This window comes from Anser anser (genome assembly GCF_964211835.1).
Source record: "Anser anser genome assembly, chromosome: 1".
Classification (NCBI taxonomy): domain Eukaryota; kingdom Metazoa; phylum Chordata; class Aves; order Anseriformes; family Anatidae; genus Anser; species Anser anser.
In genome coordinates, this window is record NC_139720.1 from 209,308,613 (window position 1) to 209,326,520 (window position 17,908).

The window sequence follows — 17,908 nt, forward strand, 5'->3', positions numbered from 1 at the left end:
GGAGAAATTTTATAGGAGGAGGAAATCCTTTGGTGGTTTTCTGCTTTCCTTCTGGACCCCTTCAGAGACTCCCCTGTGAATATTTGAACCCTTAGAGTACCAATGACTTTTAAAATGATTCCCCTTATACTAGTCTGATTTTTAAAGTTGCATTTGGGATCGCTCTATGGCATCCTGTTAACCTGTTCCTTCCCGTGAAGTGCTGCTGGTACCAACCCTGCGAGCTCAGGAGCTCAGTGAAAGGCGGCACGTTTTAGAAGCACTAGAAGGAAATTTCTTTATTGTGCAACACACAGGAGCCTTGGGCAGCTCCCAGGGTTAAGAATACTTGTGATTTTCACTGATGATAGCTATTTAGTATAAGCACAGCTGTTTAGTTTGTATTCTAATGCACATGACAGTATTAGGAGAATACCCCAAGGATCAAGTATGCTCTTGGGCCTACTTGAGAACAGGAGTGCAGAAGTACTGGGGCTCTCTCGGTATCCTTGGTCTGGAATTTCTTTATGTGCAGCAAATGCCTTCCCTCTCTTCTTCACCTTTCATTCTCCTCTCTGGTCTTGCGCAAAGAGCAGCATGGGGCTTTTGTTTCTCCCTTATTTAAGTCCTGTTTGGCAGCCTCGTGAATACCGTGGAAGAACAGCGCGGTGTCTGTCTGTTCTTGCCTTCTCATGTGTGGGGCTTTTCCTATAGAGTCTCCTGCCATACTATCAAAATGCTAGTTGTATCCATCCGTGTTGGCACTCTGTGGTTTGTTTCTTTCAGTCCTTGCTTTTGGGAGCCACATCAGTCTATACTGCTTTCTCTGCAAGTAGCAGTTCTGTAAAGACATAATTACATTTTGTTCCCTTTGCCCAAATATTGTGCTAAGGCCAGTTGGGCTGTTACATCTATCAAAATGTTGCTGCCCCCCGCAGGGCTGAGTAGTCCTACTGGTTTGAAGTCTTGTCTTTGAAGGCCAGGTATTCTCACAAAATACCGTGGATAGTTGGAAGAGTTAAATGTAAGTTTAATGTAGGAGTTAAGAGCATGTTGTACCCAAGTGCTTTCTGTGCCTATACCCGTGGAATAGGTATAATGAGGCAGGTAGAAAGCTATTAAATCACAGGGCCACAACTAATGAACCTGCCCCTATTTCTCTTTGGTATGACTGCGATCCAATTCATGTATTTTCATCCTTTTATATAAATATCAGTGCTTCTTTCCCCCTAGGTCTTGCTGTGATGAGAAGAAATAGAATTGTCACTTTGAAGAACCAGACGTAGGCTATGCTATTTACCTCCTCCTCCCTGCACACCTGCCCTGCTGTAGATTTCTAGAAGCACAAGAGTAAAAAAAAACAAAACAAAGAAAAAAACCATCCAAACCTAAAGAAGGATCTGATTCAAACTAAAATTAATAAGAATCATTTAGGGAATAAGAAGTCTTTGATGTACCAGTCCATACTAGGGTAAAGATATGACTGCTCTCTTGCCAAAAAAAATGTAGAGTTGGCTGTCCAGCAGTGATGTAAAGATCCAGTATGAAAACAGTAATTCCCCTTGTCCTTTTCTGGCATCAAATATCCAGCCAGAGTAGAAATGGACTGGCTGCAGGAATTGCTAAATTGCTGAGTAACCGATGATGAATAAGTGGCTTTCCCCTTTATTTGAATGGGGGATTAAAATGATTGACACTGGTACTGGCAGGTTTCTAGGACACTCTTGTACTAATGCCCTACTTCTTGCATTTCCTTCCCTGCAGGTTGCAATCAAACAGATGAATTTGCAGCAGCAGCCCAAGAAAGAACTGATTATCAATGAAATCCTGGTAATGAGGGAAAACAAAAACCCCAACATTGTCAACTACTTGGACAGGTACGTCGTGATTTGAAGGGTTCACAGAGGGGCTCTGGAAAACACTTCGTTGCCACTGTCTTAAGTGATCCATCTCAGCTTAATGTAGATCTAGGATGCTCTTGCATTGCTTAATGGATGTGGCAAGGTTGGGGTGTGGGTTGCTTAGTGGTCTCCATCTATATCCTAGGAGAAACAAGTGTCTGAATCGGTATTAATGGAGTATTTAGGCTCTCTTTAGAGATGCTGACAGCAATGGCATTAGCAGCATGCTGTCAGGACTCCATTTTCCAAGGTGCTCTACCAAATTGGACCCGACAAGCCATTTCCTTCCGGATGCTACAGGAGAAATGGGAATACCTTGAACTGTGTTATTTGTTTTCCTCTTCCTCTTCTTTCCTTCTCCCTGAGCAGTACTAATGTTCTGCTTGCAGAGGAGTAACCCTTCAATGTTCAGATGGTAATTGTGTCCCTGTGGCTGTCCACTGAGGTTTTCTGTGTTGTAGCATAGCAGTGGTAAGGCTGAAGGACGTGTGACACATAACTGAGCGAGGCTGCTTTCTTGTGGGTCTGTGTAAGGGAGGAAAGGAGAGGTGGCACAGAGTGGAATAGTCCTTTGGGAGACCGAGAGAACAGGCTTATTCCATGCTTGGAGCTGCTCTTTGTGGACCTGGACACAGGCTTAGATGTGTTACATCCATGTGGGATGACTCCTTGAATCCCTGCTTCTCCTTTCTGCAGCCACGAATGCTGTATTCGCTGTATAGCTCAAGGCGGTAAAAAGCAAGTCTGCAAACAAATGTGACTGCGAGTTCTTCCCTGCAGGATACTGAGGCTCTGCATAAGGGTGATGGCAGCAGTGCTGCAGCTGTCAGCTCTTCGGAGGTTGTCTGCTTCAGAAGGAACAAGTGGTGAATGTGCTTCTGTGGGGGCAGGGAGCTGCCTTTGAAAGCAGAAGAAATGCTTGCACCTCCCCTGTTTGACTTCCAGGAAACAGTCCCAGACTGTCAGCATGGAGATCTGGGATGTGCTGGAAGCTAAACAGGACAAAAGTGTTGCACGGGGAATTGAATTCAGCATCACTTTAACACTGATGCATTGTGTCAAGCCTGAATCATTCACCTTATGCTCAAGCTAGTTCCAGTGGAGCTGCAGCAGGGTTTCCAGCCTGCTGCACTCGTCAGAAACAAGCAGTCTTGATTAACTACTAGTTTGGCTTTTTGTAGGGAAAACTGTGCCTAGATGGGTGAGCTTCAGACTTTAATCTTGGCAGCTCATCTTCTGAAGATGGAATGGAGGGATGTGACCCAGAATCTCTTCTGGGAATAGGAGAGAGAGAATTTGGACACTCGCTTGCTCTGCATGGATATCAAAAGCCTATCAACTGTTTCCTTAACATCTTCCCTTGATGTCTTAGCCAAAAAAAAGTACTTCTCATGCTGCAGCATCCACTGTGGTGCTGAATTTATATGGTGCTGTGTTCCGTGTTATAAGCACGGTTGTAAAGAGCTGCCTTATCGAAAGGACAAAGTCTGCTGGTGAAATTTTGAGGAAGGGGTGTGTTTGTGCAGAGAAAGTGGTGCTGGGCACTCTTAGAAACAGCAGAAATTACCTGTGCAAAATGAGCAAAGCAGAAAAGAACGTTTAAGGATTGCATGCGGGCTGAAAGTGTGTATTTCTCCAGGCTGATCAGAGGCTTTGTTTTGGGAAAACTGTTTGAGATGCGTGTTCTTCCTTTAGAGAGAACATCCCCGTGTACATGCACATGCCTTGTCTAGCCAATACATCCCAGCTGTAGGGTAGCTGCACGTCCTGCTTTCTTGTTTAAACTTCCAGCAAGAAGAGCCACTTCTTTTGTCCTCGACTTTCTCTCACTAAGCTTTTTGAGGGGATTAGCTTTTGTTTGAGTGCAGCAAGTGGACAGAACAGCAACGACGGTGGACGCTGGGGGTTCTTGTGCCTATTGTGGGGCTTTGCAAGCGCAGGATCTTGCTGCTGGGCAGCTGCATCCCTCCTGCCTGCCCTAACGTGCCTGCTGGTTTCCTGAGTGCTGAGTGAAGCTGGTGTTTGAGCGCTGCTTGCTGGCTTCCACCTACTGCTGTCACAGAAGGAAGGATGTGCTGGCCGCTGTGGGACCTGTTTCCTTTTTTGTGGTTCTTTTTTGACAGTACAAACAGGTACTCCCCCCCTTCTGAGTACCTAATGGAAGCTGCAAGATGCTCACCAGTATAAACCAGCCCTCCCATCCCTCTGCCCCAGCTCCTGCCCTTATGCAAGGGTTTCCAGTCTCTCTTACCTGCATTTACCTCTCTTACCTACTTCCTAGTAGTTACGAGGTCTTACTAGATGTTAAGAGGTCTGGCTGGCTCACAGGCCCCCAGACACCACCGTGCAAATGGGGCATTTAGGATTCAGGCAGGTTTTCTGCTGTCCTGTGTGGCACAAAGGTGTGCTGGGAAGCTTAAGCCCTAACTCAGCTGTACTTTTAGTTGCTGAGTGTAGAAGCATGCGTATCTGAAGACAGTGACCCTGTACAGACAAGCAGCCACTTGTGCTGAATTACCTTCTGGTCCTGCCTGTGTTTTTCTCCCGTGTGAAAGAGGCCCTCAGAGACCTGTTTCTAAATGTAGGCACCTAAACTTAGAAGATGCCCAGCGTGAGGCAGAGCACACTTCTGCCTCAGGGTTTCTTTTGGAAGAGGAACCCTCGTTAACCTAATAAACCCCACAAATCCTCATTTTAGGTGATAGCCACTGTTACAGAACTGCACTTCCCAGTAACCCCAACTCCCAGCTTGTATGTGTCGACTTCTTGATGAATTCTCCTGCCAGCAGGCAGAAGCTTGCAATTTGATTCTCTGCCGTCTCTCTCGACTCATCCGTCTGTTCCTTACAAAACGGGGCAGATAAGCTGTGAAGGTGGGGTTTATGATTTTCAAGCTGATGGTTCCTTCCTTCAGGAATGTGTCATCCTGATGCATCTGTTGTGAAAGGTTGTGTTGATTTTTTTCTGGATGGGCCCAAAAAGGCAGAAGTGGTTGGTGATGATTATTTTTTACATGAGTTAATGCTGGTGCCTTCAACCCAGGTCTTCTGCTTCTAGACATGAGCACACGTGCTCCCAGCAGAGAACAATATCCCAAATGGATGTGAAAAGTCACCCTCATCTCAGCTTTTTCCTATTTATTTTCGTACAGGCTTCCTCCAGATGAGATTTTTCAAATGCACGATGCTTAAAAAATGGTGTTCTTGAAAAAGAACTGAAAAGTTGTACATGGGCAACCACCCAGGACTGTCCGTGTGCCTGGGCAAGGGCAGGCCAGGCCGTTGCTTAGGGTAGGAGGATGCCAGTGGTGTCAGAACAGCCCACAGCCACCTTTTTCAGTGCACGAGCCCGTGAAAACCATGCTGTGCACCAGCTGTTTAGGGATGCATGCTTGGACCCCGTCCTTTCCTGGTATCTCTTTCCTCTTTCTCCCAGTGTTGGAAGGAATTGTGAGCTTGTCTCTTTCTTAGCCTGGGCCCTTCCCATGGCAGAAGAAACCAGCCTTGCTTTTGTGGGCAGGAAACTTTGAACCTGCTCTTCCATCACCTCAGCCCTGTTTTCTCCTCAGCTTTCTGCACTCACCCTTTCTCTGCTCTTTCAGGTTGTGGTCAGATCCTCCAACACACAGAAGTTGCCATGAGTACCTGGTGCCCCAGTGCAGTTAAATATTCTGTTCAAGCCTCATGGTTTCCCTGCACTTCTAAGATAGCTTTAAAACCCAGTGCGTTCTGACTCAGTAAACGGTGACGTGCTCATATTTGCTTGTTCTAAAAACTGTTTTTGGCACTTCAGCTACCTTGTAGGAGAAGAGCTCTGGGTCGTCATGGAGTACTTGGCAGGAGGCTCCCTAACAGATGTTGTGACAGAGACCTGCATGGACGAAGGACAAATCGCAGCTGTGTGCCGAGAGGTAAAGCTGCACCCACAGCCTGGGCGAGCTGTGAGGAGGAAGGGGACAGGGCTTTCTCTGATGTATTCTGCTGGAGGAGCTGTCTACAGCTTCTCTACTGCTGCAGTCATCTTCTCAGAGGATGGATTTCACTGGGGAGGTGGTGGCATGCTCCTGTTAGCTTTCACCCTAGAGTGAGGACTGCAAAAAGGGGCTGGAATCCTTGCGGTTACGCCTGTTTTCTTCAGGGCTAACCTGTCCTCCTGCTGGTCCCAGTGGGGATGTCTCTGTAGCCCTGCACATACTGGATATAGAAAAGGCTCTGAAAAGCTAAGCCCGTGCTACTCAAAATGCACATTGTTAGAGTCCTTGGCTGGCTAATTGTACTTAATGCACATAAGAACCTCTTCCTTTCTTTTTTCAGTGTCTCCAGGCTCTGGAATTCCTCCACTCGAACCAAGTTATTCACAGAGACATCAAGAGTGACAACATCCTGCTGGGCATGGACGGCTCCGTCAAACTAAGTATGAGGGGAAGAGCGCTGGTGGTGACCTTAGTTATCAACCCAGGCTTCTTCCCTGCTACGGGACAGGCCTGGTGGGGAGATGGGTGCTTGAGATGCTTGGTGCTGTGGTGGTGGAGGGTGTGTAGAAATGCTCCTGTAGGTATTTTTGTGGCATCTGTTTCAATGGAGATTGGCAAGCATAAATCCCTGTGAGCTGATAACAGACGTGCAATGAGATTTGGTGTTCATTTAGCCTTGGGCCATCTGTTTGTGTTGTGTAAACTAACAGGATTTTAATGCACCTCCAGTCTAGAAAGCTGGGTTTTTAGGTGGAGGGTCACAAGCCTTTCTCCGTTTGTGATCTGTCCAGTCTTGAAAATACTGCAGGTACTTGGGTGATGGAGGTGGGTGGAGGGGAAGTTGCAATCTGTTCAGCTAGAAAGCATTTAATCTTACAAACCCAGCCCAATCCGAACTCTTAATGTTGTTTCCTCTGTGCGTTATCACCAGTAATGAAGACCTTGAGACTGTTGGTGCTAAGGTAGCTGTTGTGCTTGCCGTTGCCCGTGCAGAGATAAGTCTGGAGACCAGTGAATGATTATCTTCCACCTAGGGCTTTAACAGAACCGTGCTTCCTCCCTCTCCCTCCCAGTTCTGATGGCTAGCGCCCAACAGGCATAAATACATCTATTTTTGCCAGCAGTGACAACAGATATGACTCAAAATTCACACAGTGCAGATATGCTGAGTAAGAAGGTGTTTTATTTTTTTTGATTTTTTATTTTTTTTTTCACATAATTACTTTTTAGACTGAAGCTGCACTTTAGTGCAGTCAGATCTCGGGGGTGTTAGCAGTGAATAGCTTATCAGGGCCGAGGTGCTCTGTTCTTACGGAAGCACGTCTTTCAGCACAGTATGCACGTACTTGGCTGGAGCTTCAAGTTAGGAAAGTCCCTGTGGGTATGATGCAGTAAGCTTCTGGACCTGAGCTTCTTACTGGCTCTGCTGGAAATGTGCTCTGTTTGTGGCCCATATGTACCTTTCCTGCTTGTTACCCTTGATAAAAACTCAGCTGGGGATCAGTTTAATTTTCCTCATTCTGCCTAAAATTCAACCTGTAATGCCATCCTGGGGTCAGGATGGGTAGGACATCTTGCTGCGTTGATTCTGCTGGACACACAAGAACACATCCAGTTTGGTGAAGCCTGTTATGAAGGAGGTGGGCCAACACCTTTGCCCAGAAGCCCTAGTCGATGGATGCCTTCATTTCTCTGCACCCGCTGGTGACAGCACTGGTATCGGCTTGGGAAAGTGTTTGGCGCTGCCTGGGAGCTGTGGCAGGACAGGTGGACGAGCTCTGTATAGAAAACCCCTGTGAAAAAGTCTGGCTCCTGGTCCCCAAGGCTGGGGAGAGCCCCACAAAGGTGCTGGTGCCTTGTTTCTTGGCTGATGGAGGTGGGGGCGCTCTGCAGGATGAGCTCAGTCCCACTCTGATGTCCAGTTGGAGGGAGAGAAGTTTTTAGTTCCTCATTATCCTGCCCCTTTTGCTCCCATTTAAACTAAAATCCAGGCGGGTGTTTCACTGTGGCTCTTGTAGCCCTGGCAGGCTAGGACACAAGACCAACCTTGCTTGCTTGATCTCTCCTGCTGAGGGCACAAGGCTGCTGACCAGACCCCCTGACTGCTGTTCCTGGCTTTGCCAAAGCCTTTTTAAACAAAAGTATCCCCCTTTTAGAGCTTCAGTCTCCTTCCTCTTACTCATTTCAATGCTGTTGTGTTACTGAGAGGTTGAGGAACATCTAACAACTGCCACCAGAGGACCCTGCTCTCAGCTGAAGCTCCTAACCCCCCCTCGATTAATCAAGCATCTGGTTTATAAAAGGCTGTAGTGCAGGGCACAGAGATAAGACACCAGTAATCCAACTGGGAGTGCAGAGAGGGAAATCACTAGACGCGCACTCACGTTGTACTCTACAATACACAGTGCATGTGTGTGTGTAAAGGAAATGTTTAATTCTAAGTCCATGTCATGTTTCTTCTCCCTCTTGAGGAATGCTGATGTCCTCTCTTTATTCCTCACTTGTTCTTTGTAAGGAGTTATCAAGTTTAAGTGCTGTCTTTTTTATAAGAAGAGAGTGCTGGAGCCTGTTGATTAAACACATCCCTTGCTTTTCCCTGTTCAGGCACAGTTTTCCAGACTCAGACTCTGGATGTAATTTCTATTCCCTCCACACCTTGTGCGTGTTGCAGAATTTTACCAAACACGTAGTAAAAACTTTTGCAAGGTATGAACAGTCACGATGGGTACTTCAGCTGTGACCACTTTAGCCTTTTGAATGGGTCTGGTTTGGTTTTGTTGGTGGTGTTTTCTTTTGTTAACGAGAGATTCTAAGCCTTGGAGATGGGGAGAAAAAAATGGGTTGAGGCAGGATTGCATGGGGCAGCCTTTCTCTCTGTCAAGCCAAATGGCCTGGGGGGGAGCCAGCCCCAGAAAAGGGGCCCCTCAGCCCCCCCAGCCCTCCTCCTTGTCCACATGAAGGCATCTTCCAGGCCTCTCCCAACGCAGCCGCCTTTGGCCTCGCACGGGCCACTCCATCACAGAGCCTTGCTGAGGTCACAGTGGCCACCGCTGTCACGCCTTTGCCCCGGGCCCTATAAAAGAGGCCCCCTGCCGCTGGCCCGCCACTTGCTCAGCGACTCGGTCCTCTGAGAGCCAGCGTAAGCGGCAGGAGGAAGGCCAGAGAAAGGAGCAAGGCGAGCGGCAGCCCTCCTCGGTGTGAGGACCGCGAAGCGGTCTGAGGAAGCACCGAGAAGATGGCAGCTAATGGGAGAAAGATGTCTCATGGGCAGAGGGACAGCACCTCCGGCACAAAAGACATCAGTGCCTGGGGGAAGTCTGCTGCCCGGCCCAGAGACGATTATCGGAGATATCACTGGCACCGCAGCGATGCGGGGAACAGGCCGGCCCCTCAGACATCCAGCAGCAGGGGGCCTGGGCCTAACCAGAGGTGCAGTGGTGGTGTGAAGCGAAGACGGGAGCGTGATGCGGAGAGCCGTGGGGAGCAGAGGCGTGCCCGTCGGCCAGAGTGCAGCGAAGGACCCAGCCGTGGCCGTAAAAGAGATGGCGGCGTGAAACCCACGAATGAAAATCAAGTGGAGAGTGGCATGGGACCAGGCAATGGAACTGGGCGACCCCCTCGTTCGGCACCCTGGCCGGAGAACACAGCTGATGGGAGGCATCCCGTGTGGGCAGTCCCAGGCAAGGACTGGCTTGTCCTCCTGCCTGACACCGTGGAGCCCATGGAGGTGGATCCACAAGAAGAGGCGGAGGAACCCATGGAAGTGGATCCACCTCGGCCACATCAGACCTGGGACTACCCCGGCAGCTCTCTGCTGCGTGCCATGAGAGAACACCGGTAGCTACGCAGCAGGGCCCGGCGAGCTCCCTACTCCTCGTCGCGCAGGCTCCATCCCAGACATTAGCTTGGAGCCACCAAACACCTGGCAATAAAGAACTCTTGCCGATATTCAGGGCTTGTGTGCGTGTTTCTTTCCCACCCGCCAGCCCTTGTGCGAGAGGTGTCAGCCCTTCTGCACAGAGCCTCGAGGAAGAGCACAAGAGAGGACCCAGCTCCCTTCGGGCTGCTGCGCTGGGCTGACAGGAGGAGTCCCCAGGGGCCACCATGCGCCTTTAACATTTGTGAAAATAAACTGAGGGGTGAAAATAGTAGTGTGGAAGCGATTAGAGGTGGCTAATTTCTTATATTAGGAGTGAGTTTCTATACCTGAGTAATTGGTAACGACAGACACGGAGAAGGCTGAGGTACTCAGCAACTTCTTTGCCTCCGTCTGCGCTGGTAGATGGGCTTCCCAAGTCTTTCATTTCCCTGAACCCGTAGGTGGAGGCTGGGGGAGCAAAGTCCCACCGACTGTAAGTGAAGAGCAGGTTCGAGACCACCTGCTGAATGTAAACAGGTCCAGGTCTATGGGACCTGATGACATGAATCCCAGGGTCCTGAGGGAACTGGCTGATGGGGTTGCCAAGCCGCTCTCCATCACAGTTGAAAAGTCCTGGCAGTCAGGCGATGTCACCGGTGAGTGGAAAAATGGAAACGTCATGCCCCTACTCTTCAACAATTAAAACAAAGAATTGAACAAAGAGTGCTACTCTTCACCAATTAAAACAATTAGGAGACATTGCTTCTCAGAAAGAGCGGTCAGGCATTGGGACGGGTTGCCCAGGGAGGTGGTGGAGTCCCCGTCCCTGGGGGTGTTCAAGGCAAGGTTGGACGTGGTGCTTGGGGACGTGGTTTCGTGGGTGACATTGTTCGTAGGGGGATGGTTGGACCACGTGATCTTGGAGGGCTTTTCCAACCTTAATTTTCCTATGATTCTATTATTCTGTGATCTTTTGGAAAGTCAAATGCAAATAAGACAGGGCCAAGCAATTTCCACAGGAAGGCTCTCCAGCTTTCTGTCTTCTCAAAGAAAATAATAAGTACCAAATTAGGTCCTTAAATTTATTCTGAACACAGTATTTGCTCTAGAAAGCAAATCGTGTTTGTGAGATGGTACATCTTCTGGGGAAATACTATCTCTGGGACTGAAAATACGACCAGATAATACTGGTGGGTGTGGGTGGAGGGCAGACAGACTGGGCATTGGTTTCTGTTTTCACAGACCCAGGAACAGGCTTGAGAGCATGTGTTACACAGTGTATTACAGCTGCCAAATGCTGCAGTGCCACGTTTCACAGCATCCATGTACAGCTCTTTACTGATCACCAGCCTTCACATCGACAAGTGAGCAGCTCTGTGATGTTGATGGCCTCAGCGAGTCAGATTTAGAAGCTTACTCCTGAACACCTTGTTAACCACAAAACCAGCCCTCCTTTGCAGCAGCAATGTAGCAGGCAGTGCAACAGGCTAGCTTGTACCACAGCTGTGGCATCAGTACGTGTTGTTTTTGGAGAAACCTGCTGGTTTCTAACTTTTTCTTCCCTCCTTCTTTGCTTTTCCAGCTGACTTTGGCTTCTGTGCCCAGATCACTCCCGAACAGAGCAAGCGCAGCACCATGGTGGGGACCCCGTACTGGATGGCGCCTGAAGTGGTGACACGAAAAGCCTACGGGCCCAAAGTGGACATCTGGTCACTGGGGATAATGGCCATCGAGATGATCGAAGGAGAACCCCCCTACCTCAATGAAAACCCCCTGAGAGTAAGCGAGTGCCTTTTTCTGCCCTCAGGCCTTCGCTGAGCCTGCTGGTTAACCTGGGCTCTGGAGGAGGCAGGTGAACCTCCGCTGTGGTTTCATCACATGCAGCTACACGTCTCCTTAGATGCTGTAGTGAGAAGATTGTGGTCATTTAAGTTAGAAGCCATGGCTGGTTCTGGGTGGCAGAGGGCACAGGCTGTTCCTGTTGCAGACCTTCAGGTAGGGTCTGAGTTAATGATGTGGTGCATCCATAATTCCCCCCCTTCTGGAGAGGCCGATAGGGGCACCTTCTGGCCCCAGAGTGCCTGGCTTCTTAAATCCTTGTGAGTGGGGAAGAGAGCTGTCCTTGAATTCAAAGAATATCACATTGCTCTTTTATAAACAGGGCTTTTTCTTGCTGGTGCATTGTTCCTCTTTGCATTAAAGAATTTTATTTATTTGCAAATAATAAATTTTATTTATTTACAATATTTATTTGCAAATAAAGCTCCAAGTTTAACTAGCCTTTAATCAGGCTTTGCCCCTGCTGGTGTCTTTCCCTTCGTATTCTTTAATGAAAGGGGAAATTCTATCAGTTTGTAGGAATGCAGCTGTTCTTGGTGTGAGCCAGTTTTATGGCTTTTTTTCTAAGCTAAACAGGACGAAGGGATCTAGAACAATTCTGTTTAACTTGTTTCCACCTCTTTGACTGGAGGTGATTTTGGGAGAGAAGCGCAGCAGTGAAGAAATGCGAAAGGAAAAAGTTGGTGTGGAGTTAAATGAGGATGGCTAAGCAACGGGGTGCTTTGCTCTCATTTAACTTAACTTGTTGCAGTTCCCAGGCTATCAGACCTCTACCTTGAGATGTGATGAGCGATGAGCTCCAAAGGCTTCTGCCAGATGTCTGTTTCCTTTTAAAAGGCATCTAGCGATTTTCTTTTAATAATAAAATTTTGCAGTGGATGAATTCTGAGTTTCCTGATTCTTCGAGACTTCTTCATTCGCAAGCAGCAGCAAAACGACTCCACTTGTTTCTGTAGGGTGTTAAGTGCTGCTTGAGAACCTACTGGCCATCTTTTGTAAGGGACCAACTGCATCTTTAGAGTATTGACTTTTTAGGCCTTGTGCATTTGGGCAAAGTATCGAGAGAAGAAAGCCTCCTGATTATTCAGGGGTACCTTCCCATGAGGATATAGTTATTGCAGGAGTCGAGCACTGGCAGAGCTGTGCCAGCCAACTTCCCTATGTAAACACAGTCTGGACTGCTGGTTTTGTCCTCTTAATCCCTTGAGAGGGCTGCAGGATCCAAACCCAGATTATGACGGTAAAGCAAGAAAGGATTGGATCCCATCCACATAAAAATAGGGCCGGCAGCTCTTCTCTTTGCTGAAACTTAAGCATTTATTAGTCACCGTGATAAGGGTTTGTTTTGGTTTTGTTTTTCCCCATTGAACTGTGGGGAGGGAGAGGAAAATGGGTGCCTCTGTGAACCACAGCTGGAGTCTGACCTTCGTAACCTCCTGTTTCTTTGGTGCTTGCTTTGCTTTAGGCCCTGTATCTCATTGCTACTAACGGGACTCCGGAACTGCAGAATCCAGAAAAGCTTTCACCCATATTCCGAGACTTCCTAAATCGCTGTCTTGAAATGGACGTGGAAAAAAGAGGTTCTGCAAAAGAGCTGCTACAGGTAAGTGCCGGGGAACGGGACGGAATTAAGCATTCTAGAGTGAGAATAGGCATGTGGAGCAATGTCATTTGGGGTCTTAAATACTGCGTCATCTGAAGTCACAGGCACAGCAGAGATAATTTACCATGAAGAAACGAACAAAAAAACCAAAACCAACCAACCAAAAAACCCCAAATCCATAACGAAGCGTTAACAGAGTACTTTCCTTTTTGTGCTGTACTTGCTACTGGCAGCAGCTGTGCAGCGTGTTCTGTAACCAACCTCAAATAATTGCCGTGCCCCGATCCTGCCAACTGCTGAGCCCCTTAATTCCCGTGGCTTCTTCACGCAGCTCACCCTAACATCTGGCTGTGGTGTTGCGGTCTGGCCGTGCTTGTTCCCATTTGGATAACAGGAGGGCTTCCAGCTATCGAATGCTCTGGTTGTCTCCCTTCTGGGGGAGAGTTCCCAAAGCTTTCTGGAAGGGGCACGTCTTGCATTACCTGCAGCAGTTTGGCGTTAACACATTTTGCCAGATACAGCTCTTCCTGCAGAGGTGATGGAACCAAGCTTGTGAGAAATCCTCAGTTATTTCACTGAAAACCTGGTGTCTTTGTCTGGACTCCTGGTGAAAGTGAAGGACGAAGCTTCCAGGCTTTTTACCAACACAGATGAGGAGTGTTCATGTGTTTCCTTTTGTCAGACTTCCCATGGGGGTGGAAAACGTGCTTCATCTCTTTGTAAAATAAATCGGTGATGATGGGGCCCTCAGACCTCGCCTGTGAGACAGTTGTCTCTTTTTTGGTGTTCCTTTCTTTCCATTAGCTTGTCTACTGGGTTCAGCTTTGGGAGTGCTGCTGCCTTTCTGAGGCTCTAATGAAGCATTAATCACCGGCAGAAAGAATGGCAGTAGATGAAAGCTGACTTTTTCTCCTGGACTTGCCAGCTCCAGAGTATCAGACAGCAGCAGGGTTGTGTTCCTTGGGGCAGGAGAACATTGGGACTGCAGCATTTCTGCCTGCCTTTACCTTTTGATTTTTCCACCTCTGAAGTGTGTTCAGATTGGGTGGTTGATCCCTTCTGGTGCTCAGAAGTCCTGGGGGACTTAATTATTTTGGGTTTTCAGAACAGCTTGTGGGCTTCGTGCCTTCACTCGTCTGATTAGCTGTTTTGTGTCAGTCTCTGTCCCCAACCTAGACTTTCTCTGCGAGGCTGGAGTATTGCAAGCTTTCCACTTAACCCTGAACACAGGGAAAACTTCTTCCTCTGTTGCAGATGCTATGTTTTAAACCTTGCCCCCGAAACAAACACCACATGTGCTGCAAGAAGCACTTTGTGACACCACCTACTGCTTGTTGCATGCTCTGTAATCAATATTGTTTAACAGAACAGAGCACCTGGTATAGGAGAGGGCCTGACTGGTCCTGTTGTGAATTCCCTGCTGTGCTCCTCAGTCCCAGCTGTTCTGAAAATTTCTAATAGCTTTAGAAGGCCAAGGCAATGTTTTCAGCAGATCTGTGGTGACAGGAAAGAAAGAATGGAGAGATGATTGCTGCAGGAAGCCCTGTGCAATGTTTTGGAACTGCGCAGGTTGCTTTTACTTACACCTCCCTTCCACAAAGAATTTCACTGCAGATTTTACATGAATTTATTTCCTGGGAGAACTTGCTTGGTCTTGAGAGTGTATAAACATTGGAGAAATTAGGATGTGTTGGGTGCAAAGCTCTTTATCAGTTCAGGTGAGGCCCAAAAGTCACGGTGAACTTTCTTGCTCATCGTGTCTTTTTTGTTTCGCCTGCTTGGAGGTTGTTGGACTTCATACAGGTCTAGGTCCTGATATTTTGTGTGGACCAGGCTTTTGGGACATGTTCTGAGAAATGTAACCTTTTTTTTTCCTTTTTCCTCTTCCTAGCACCAGTTCCTGAAAATTGCAAAGCCTCTTTCTAGTCTCACTCCTCTGATTCTTGCTGCTAAAGAAGCAGCAAAGAACAACCATTAAAGCGGGGGAGCCAGCACAGCCGTCCTGTCAAGCCTTTTAGATGTTCCCTACAGAAACCGAATTACCTGTCCCTGTCCCCTCCTGCTCCTCCTTCACAGGGGTGTTCTTAAAACTTTGATCTGCCTTGAAGGGTAGCAGATGTATCGTTTGCTGAATGTGGGAGGGCACGCAACAGGTACGCTGCTGATCTTGCGTAGTGAACTGTCTTTCCATCCTCCTTGATGGGCACGGTAGGGGAAGGGTATATTTTATGGCTGGGAAGATCTTCTGAGAACATCTGAACCTGACCTACCCGTAGCAAAGCCAGTTTGTTTTCGTATTTCTTACTGTGTTTATTTTTAAAGATAATGTGGAGCCTTTAGACCATGTTTATCTTAATAAAGTAAATCTTCTGCTGGCTGGACTCCTCCTGCTTTTGCCAAGCTGCTCTTCCAGCACTGAGGCTGCTCTCTGCTGTGGATGACTTGAGGAGGGAAGGAAGCAGGCAGCAGCAATCGGAACAGCTAAAACAACTGGAAGGGGAACGAGGGCAGGACCATGCAGCCCTCCTGCAGCACCGCTGGATGCTTCGGGGGAGCAAGGAGAAAGCCTGTGTGTGCTTCTTGCAGCTGTTGGACAAGTCGTGATCTTTTTGCCAAATTGTGTGAATCAAGGTCCTTCCCCGCACACTTTCGTTTCAACTCAAGTAATTAAACAGCTTTCAAATAGTTCTGATATTCTAGAAAAATCACAGGAAAAATCAACTGGGATTTCTTTTAGGGTTATTTTATTAGTGCTGTCAGGCTTCGTGGAGACCTGCCCTGTAAGAGAAAGCAAACAGAACAATTGCTCTTATGAAGGTAAGATCTGCCTGCAAGATGATGTTGAAAACTCTTGCTTCTTAGACCAAGGCCAACAGAAAACAAACTGATCATGGACAGTGTTTCCTTGGAAGCATAGGGGCATTCATTTTATTTTATTTTTTTTGAAATGAGCGAGTGAACTGATATCTTTATGCTACTGACTCCTTTGGTTGCTAATGATATGTAAAACAACAGCGATCCTGGAACTACTAGAGAGATCGGGTGTAAACACTGGCGTTATGTTGAACTGTATCCTGATTTTTAATAAAAGGACTGCTGCATTTCTTAACTCGGGGCTGAGGGAGGGTTGGAGAATTCACTGTCACCAGACAATTCTGTCGGATGGGATGGGTTTTCATGTTATCGTCACTGGGTGCTTACAAGCGATGCATTAAGTGATACAAGCTTCTGTAGTCCTGTGGGATAGCGAGTGGCTCTGAAGAGGAGTAACTGCACACAGAGGGAACGGATAAAAGATCTTGTTTTCTCTGTACGTATCGCTTTGGTCATTTCCAGGGTGAGTTTAATCCAGTTCTCCTCTCCCCAGAGCACTTGTGTTGCACAGAAACTCATTCCTGCTTCTTGCTGAGACCTGCTGCTGGATCAGTCCTTTCCTCCCTGCCCTGGGCTTGTGATTGAAACATATACATATATTTGTCTTTTTTGGTGTCTTCTCCCATCCTTCAGGCTACAGGGTGGCCACTGTCTGACGTGAGGCTGTAACGTCTGAAGTCCAATGCCAAATCTGCTGCCTTCATCCCCTTGTATACATTCTTCATCTTCATGTAATATGGAGAGTTTTCCCTCGCAAGATGAATTCCTTGGGCAGAGCAGCAAAGCTGCCAGCCCTGGGGGGAACCTGATCTCTTGATGAGCTCCTCTGCTTGGGGCTGGGGTGGAGATCGGGAAAGGGAAGGCCACTACCCTCGGATAATTCTCTTTGGTGAGGAGTTTGGTTTTATTTTCTATGCAAGTCTCAAATGCCATGCGTGGGGTAGATGGGAAGGAACGATGGGCTAGATCTCACTAGGTCTAAAATCTAATGTGGCTCTGGTCTTATTGACCCACCAACTGACTGTTTTTGACAGCACAGGATTAAACCTGATCCGTGAATGTACTGAGTGTTGCTGACTTCCCTTCGCCTTCCCTTCCCGCTCCATCCTTGGCACCCCTTTGAGATGAGAGTGGTAATGCAGATGTGCCCTACCTGCGAGCAAATCCGTGAGCTTATTCTTCTGCAGGAGGAAAAATGGTAAAAAGGGTGACTTGTATTTAAGTTACTCTCCTGGATTCTCTGTTGCCTATTGGAAAGGAATCTGCAGGAGTGACTGTTTCTCCCCATTCTTAAGCCCGTGATGTGCTTCTGTCTCATTGACTTCGACTGTGGATTGGTCCTTACTGGTTTGGTAAGGACTGAGAGCTATGCACTGGGAAGCTGTAAGACAGCGGCTGTAGACATGTCATCTTCTCCTGTTTTTATTTTACCATCCTGTGATGCGAAAGAGTTTGACTTGCTACTTTGTACCTAGCCCCAATTCCAAGTTAACAGACGCATCGTGTTTTCATGGTCTCAGAAATCTTAAATAAAAAGATAAATAAAAGAATGTAGTTAGTTTAGGAGAATGAGATATATTTTTTTTTGTCCAGAGATGGATCCTTTTCTCTACTCTTAGGTTCATCTGGGCATCGCTCAGCTCCAGCACTGGTGGCAGCTGCTGCATAGCCTCTTACAGCACTTTCTGGTCACTACAGAGAGCTGTTAGCACAAGTGTCTGACTTAATAATTATTTTTTTTTCTGAGAACATCCTTACTGCTGGGATTTGAACGCAACTTCCAAGAGAAGAGAACTGATTTGGTAGCATTTTAAAATATATTTTAATATACCTACAGTATGAACTAATTTTACTGAGTCTGAACCATTTTTAATCACAGC

General features: G+C 47.5%; 1 protein-coding gene across 25 annotated transcripts in view; it reads left to right on the forward strand.

Annotated features, from left to right (window-relative positions):
- The window catches only part of PAK1 (p21 (RAC1) activated kinase 1), an 805,686-nt gene that overhangs the window by 54,472 nt on the left and 733,306 nt on the right, over window positions 1–17,908 (forward strand). For 23 of the 25 annotated variants that reach the window (XM_083821751.1, XM_083821757.1, XM_083821750.1 and 20 more), the window contains 3 exons: window positions 1,744–1,856; window positions 5,673–5,790; window positions 6,194–6,293. In XM_083821751.1, the coding sequence (XP_083677877.1) occupies window positions 1,744–1,856; window positions 5,673–5,790; window positions 6,194–6,293 (331 nt within the window). Of the gene's footprint in view, window positions 1–1,743; window positions 1,857–5,672; window positions 5,791–6,193; window positions 6,294–11,294; window positions 11,492–13,016; window positions 13,155–15,045; window positions 16,264–17,908 lie in introns of those variants that run through there. The other 2 variants (XM_083821747.1, XM_083821758.1) reach the window with 1 other exon arrangement.